The sequence below is a fragment of the Euphorbia lathyris genome, chromosome 6 (assembly GCF_963576675.1).
Source record: "Euphorbia lathyris chromosome 6, ddEupLath1.1, whole genome shotgun sequence".
In the NCBI taxonomy this organism is placed as follows: Eukaryota; Viridiplantae; Streptophyta; class Magnoliopsida; order Malpighiales; family Euphorbiaceae; genus Euphorbia; species Euphorbia lathyris.
Genome location: NC_088915.1, coordinates 48622898 through 48628865, shown reverse-complemented (window position 1 = coordinate 48628865; position 5968 = coordinate 48622898). Strand labels below are relative to the sequence as shown.

At 35.5% G+C, this 5968-nt stretch overlaps 1 protein-coding gene across 1 annotated transcript; it reads left to right on the top strand.

Annotated features, from left to right (window-relative positions):
• Positions 1 to 1341: 1341 nt before the first annotated feature.
• Positions 1342 to 5703, top strand: LOC136233201 (F-box protein SKIP14). Its single transcript, XM_066022809.1, has 2 exons — positions 1342 to 2791; positions 4270 to 5703. Exons 1-2 carry the CDS (start codon positions 1889 to 1891, stop codon positions 4753 to 4755), a joined length of 1389 nt encoding a protein of 462 aa, XP_065878881.1. The 5' UTR covers positions 1342 to 1888; the 3' UTR covers positions 4756 to 5703.
• Positions 5704 to 5968: the final 265 nt, after the last annotated feature.

Genomic DNA, 5968 nt, shown 5'->3' with positions numbered 1-5968 from the left:
GAAAACCATAATTACAGAGCATACAATAACCAAAAAAACAAAGCTTCCACAAATAATAACCAAAAAAACATGCATCTTCCATAATTAATAACCAAGATAACAAAGCCTCCATGAATTAAAACCAACAACACAGGGCATCCATAACTAAACAAAGCTTCCCATTATACTAACTAAAAAAACAAAACAGGATAAATAATAACCATAAAAACAAAGCTCCCATGAATCGAAACCAACAAAACAGAGCATCAATGAACATTTCTTCTTAAAACAAAGCTCAACATTAATCGCAACCAAAAAAACAGAGCATCAATGAACATTTCTTCTTAACAAAGCTCAACATTAATCGCAACCAAAAAAACAGAGCATCAATGAACATTTCTTCTTAAAACAAAGCTCAACATTAATCGCAACCAAAAAAACAGAGCATCAATGAACAATAACCATAAAAACAAAGCTCCGATGAATCAAACCCAACAAAACGAAGACTTTCAATCACATACAGTAAGATCAAAGCGTTAACTTACATGGGAAGTCCATATCTTCTTCAAACTTCACGAAATATACGATTCTGCAAAAAATGAAAAGCAAGTTAGGTCAGAAATTAAAAGCAAGTTAGGTCAGAAATTAAAATCGCAACTCCATCACCCATGCATACCTCTATCAATACGCTCTTCCAATGCGCTTCACACCGCCTCTTTAATGGCTAATTTATGATATTCAGTACAAATTTTTACGAGTTTACATGGTGTTTGCGCTGGTCTTATCAAATGGGTTTCGAATGGAAGAGAGCAAGAGAAGAAAGGAAGTTCGAATAGAGAGAAGGAGAAGACTGTTGAATGACGTTTCGAGTGGACTGGGGAGAGAGAAGGTGCTCGAAATATGTGGGCAATTATGGAGGGAAATGAATAGGGGCGTTTTTGTCTTTTTACGTTCAACATATTAAGTGGGTCCCACTGTTTTTAAGTTAATAAAGGTCAAACAGACGTTGACCAGCGAAAACCGGCTAAACGCACATAATTGTCCAGTCACCCATACTTGGGGTATATTTTTGGGACGAAATGTAATCCAGGTACCAAAGTGTGAGTTGGGGTATAGTTCAGGTACTATTGGTGTAATTTACTCGCGAAATGAAACGATGCATTAAGCCTAGTTTAAATGATTTAAACCAAGTTGGGGATGGTAATCAATAAAATTTGTCACCCACAAGCGGGGCTGAATAACATGATATAATTGTGAACCGTTAGATGATAAGAATTCTTGATACGAAAATTCAATCCAACGGTTGAAAATGATAGACTAGGATTCTTAGCCTAATTTTAACATCTCCGATGCAGGCGAGGATTCTCGTAGATTGAAGGGGCTGAGGGAACAATATTTTTCCTTTCCTTTCCTTTCCTCCCTCTCCTAAATTTAGCCAACCCTCTTCTCTTCTCCTCCGTTCTTTTATTGCTTTTTTCTGCATTACATCTCCGATTCTCATCTCCTGCCTAAGGTTCCCTTCTAAACGAATACGTATTTTGGTACAATTCCTTTTCCTTACTCTACAAAACTGCTGCAATTTCGTTCACTTCTTATCCTTCTGCATCATCTACGAACAGCTTTCAAACAACGCACCTATGAATCACTCTTTTTCTTATTTCACTACCTAGGATTACAATTTCCGCTATTTTTGCTAGAGGATTGTGGGTAATCCTCTTCTGTTTCTCCCCATTAAGCTTGTAATTGTAATTTGTGTTAGGTTTTTTTTTTTTTTTTTTAATGTCTATATTTTGTATGTGAATAGATTTCGTTTCTCACTTTATGATTAGTTTATAATCAAGAATGACCGTTTCCTGCTTAGTTTATAATCAACAATAAGTGTTCTTGATAAAACAATAGGATTTTTAATATGAATTTGGAGAATTCCCACTTTCAAGGAATGAAAGAAGCTAAATTAGAAGTTTGTAGCGGAGTTAGTTCTAATGATATTGCTGATTGTTTGCCGGTGGATCCCTTTGGTATAAACATAGCGTCCTCGGCAACAACTATTGATTGCTTACCTGTGGATCCCTTTGGTATAAACATATCTTCCTCGGTAACCACCATTGATTGCTTGCCCGTGGATCCTTTTGGTATGGAAATAATGCCATCAGGCATGGTAATCAATTGTTTGCCTGTAGATCCTTTTGGTTCGGACATTAATTCCAGAGTCACAGCAATCAAGGATTGGCTTCAAGAATTTGATGAGGATTTTGAGTCCAATTTTAGTAAGTATGGGATTGATGAAGCTGAAAAAGATACTGTTCGTGATGGATTATTAGCAGGTCTTGATTTGTTTTTTAATAGTGCCATGAAGTTGCAGCCAGAAAAGGGTAATCTGAGTCTTGATGCAATGTTGATTCGAAATCACAGAGCTGACAGATTTTTTGATGATCATGAATTGACCAGTGGTAGTTTTGATCCCAAAGACTATATAGGCAATCTGGTTCTTGGTGATAAGGTGAAGGAAGTGCAAGAAGGAGGCGATCCTCATGATGGTTTGTTTTATGTCTTAAGTTATCTAGGAGTTGATTCCCTTCTTGTGGTTGAAAGGGTCTGCAAGTCGTTGCGTGATGCTGTTAGAGGTGATTCTCTCTTGTGGAGGAGTATTCACGTAGACCATCCATTAAACTTGAAACTTACTGATGAAGCTCTTGTCAAGTTAACAACTAGAGCTCAAGGCACTTTGCAATGCTTGAGTCTTGTGGAGTGCATTAAAATTACTGACAATGGATTGAAGCAAGTGCTTGATAGTAACCCAAGTTTAACAAAGGTCAGTATCCATATCGTCATTATCTCATTTTAATTAATCTTAAGGGTTAAGATTGACGTTATTGATGTTATTGAAATTGTTGATCATGATTAGTTAGATGTAGAAATAAAATACCGTTTGTTAATTTATATGGCATTTTTCTTGTAGTTTTGCTTTAATTACTATTATGAATTTTATCAATGAACTAAGCTTATTGCGCTTTTAATTTGAAATTTGAGGTATATTACGACTGATTTCTCTTATCGTCATAAAAATTCAATTTTGTAGCACTAGAATCTCAAGTCTTCAATTTCGTGTCAATATTATGTTTGAAGTGGCAATGATTTGCACCATATTAAAGTGTTGGTGTTTTAGTTAAAGTGTCAAATATTATCAGCAGAGGATCGGTTAAATTCTAGTTAAAGTGGCAGCTATTGACACGAATACCAAATTAAAGTTTGGTGTTTCAGGGTAACAAATTCAATTTTTATGATAGTTATTTTGGTGTTTGTGTGACATTGAAATCTTATAATAAGTTTGTTATATTGAAAATTGAGGGGAAAAGGTGCATTCATTTTTTATAGGGATAAGGTACCATAATAGCTCCACGTACAAAATAGCACCAATATAAGTTTGACGTTTGAAAAAGGGTACCAATGGCCTCGATAACAGAACGAGACACGTCATTGATATTACTCCGTTAAGTTATGTCAATTGTACGTGGAGGGAGAAATCTGAACTTAACGGAGTGATAGGAATGACGCTCAATCCGTTCTCGAGGCCTAAATTGATACCTTTTTTAAACGTTAAGCATATATTGGTGCTATTTTGTATAAAGAGCCTAAATTGATACTTCCCCAAAAACCATAGGCCTATTTTGATACCTTATCCCTTTTTTATATGAAACTCCTTTTTTTTTGGATACAAAATGCAAAATGATTTCAATTGAGTAATTTGATGTATTTCATGTATAGATTTAATCACATCCTTTTTGCTTTGATACTTCAGTTCGCCATGTAATGTAAGGGTATCTGTATATTTATTTTTGTTCGAGGTGATACCCTTCATCAAGGTAACGTGAAAGATGCATTATTAGTTTATGCTACATGTTTCTTTTTAGATCTGGTAACCTTTTCATTAATTAAATGGGAGGTTGAAATTTGCCTACACATTAGTATCTTTAACCATTGACAAAGGATATAAACTGACAACCTATCATCCTGGGCATTTTAATTGAAATTACACAATAGTTTTGTGTTTTGGAAGCTTAAACTTTTTCATTCATGACTTGCTTAAGTGTCAATGTTGATAAGTTGCTGTATAAAGTGTAAAATTATTGTAAGCTAGTAAGCAAAAGAACTCGCATAGTTGGTACTAATTCTTTATTTATGGTAATATTGACAGAAGAAATCAGGAGAATAAGACATTTTGGAATTGTACAAGTATCTTGCTTAATGTTGTCTGTGATGCTTATGTCAATTTTACACTTTTGCTTGCAGTTGGGTGTACCGCGCTGTGTGAGACTCAGTATTGACGGCATTTTGTCTAACATGAGGCTTCTCAAGTCTTCAGGAACCTTGAAAATTAAGCAATTAAGAATTGGTGGGATATTTTGTGTGACAAAGGAGCAGTTTGAAGAGTTGAAGTTCATACTTGATGCAGATGATGATAGGCAACTGAAAGTCAGTCGACCGTGCTATTATCATTTGGGACAGTTGTACGTCTCTTTAGATGATGATCGAGCCATTGACATTGAGATGTGTCCTAAATGTCAGAAAGTGAGGTTGGTTTATGATTGCCCAGCAAAAGGTTGCCAAGGGAAAGATACATCACAAGAGCTATGCAGGGCTTGCACTTTATGCATAGCACGTTGCATATATTGTGGGTGTTGTGTTGACGATTCTAATTATGAGGAGACCTTCTGTCTAGATTTTCTTTGTGTAGTTTGCTTTAAGAGCCTACTGAGTTATGAAGAGAAGCCATAAGCAAAGAACACTTCCTTTTCTGAGAACACAGTTGATCATAGAGAGACAAGGTAAAGAATTCTGCTTTTGAGGAGAATAGAAAAGAGATGGGGAATACAGGTTTCATTCATGCAGCTCTTTTGAACCATCCAATTCGCCTTTTCTGAGATGGGGAATACAGGTTTCTTTCTCATTGCCATCAGTGGCATAAACACCAACTTGGGCTCTTTCCTCGCCAGCAAGATGATCTACATTAATACATAAGATTCACTGAATATCCAGACCAGTTCATATTACTCATGCGCTTGAGGCAGGCGAGACCAAAATCTGGAACCTTAAATTGGTAACGGGAGTCTTAATTAACTGAGCAAGATGATCAATTCTGACTTGTTTCAGCGTGTAATGGTTTCCTAGCTGATGAGGTAAGTTTAGCAGTATCACACCTCATTTTACAGTCAAGTACGGAAGAAGCAGAAGCCTATGATTACCATGTGTGCAATATCTTTATCTAGTTATTCTGATTTAAAGCTTAACAGTGGTGCTTGGTTTTGCATGAAGTTCAGTTTTATTGAGCTGTAGCTTGATGATCATGCGACGTGTCGCCCTGGCTCTTGACACCTGAAAACCTAACCCATCAAAAGTGATATGCATACTGACTTTAAGGAATAAATAAAGATGAACAGTGGCTTCCTATGTGCCTGCCTCATGCTGGCTCCCCGTTTTGGGAGATATTGGTTATATATTGACTTCATTTGGCTGGGATATTTTTTTGGTGGTGGTCTCAAAACTTCTTGGTTGGAGAATAAGATGGAATATTTTTGCTGGAATTGCTTAGTTAAAAATGATTATTTTGCTGGAATTTGTCATTCTGAGTCCTTGTAATGTCATGGGCGTCTCCAGCATTTTGGAGGCCCTAGGCAATTTCTCTACTTTTTAAAAAAAATTATTATTATTTTAGAAATAATAAATACGGAATAATAAAATGATTACATCATATCATTAACTATAATTCAAACAATATATTAGTCTTGATATAACAATCAAAATCAAATAACAATAACCTAAAACTAAGAAATTATTATTCTTCTCGCTTTTGTATGTGCAAAATCTCTAATTAAATCACTGTAGTCTAGTTCAGCTAAAACTTTCTTCTCAATAGACAATATGGCCAAACAGTTCAATCTCTCTTGTGACATAGTTGATCGAAGATAATTTTTTATTAACTTTAGCTTAG

What these genes read in the sequence shown, in the direction of transcription:
- LOC136233201 (XM_066022809.1), top strand. Translation starts at nt 1,889, where the DNA reads ATGAATTTGGAGAATTCCCACTTTCAAGGAATGAAAGAAGCTAAATTA. An exon ending in GTAACCCAAGTTTAACAAAG is followed by an intron (nt 2,792 to 4,269) that starts GTCAGTATCCAT and finishes TTTTGCTTGCAG; the next exon opens with TTGGGTGTACCGCGCTGTGT.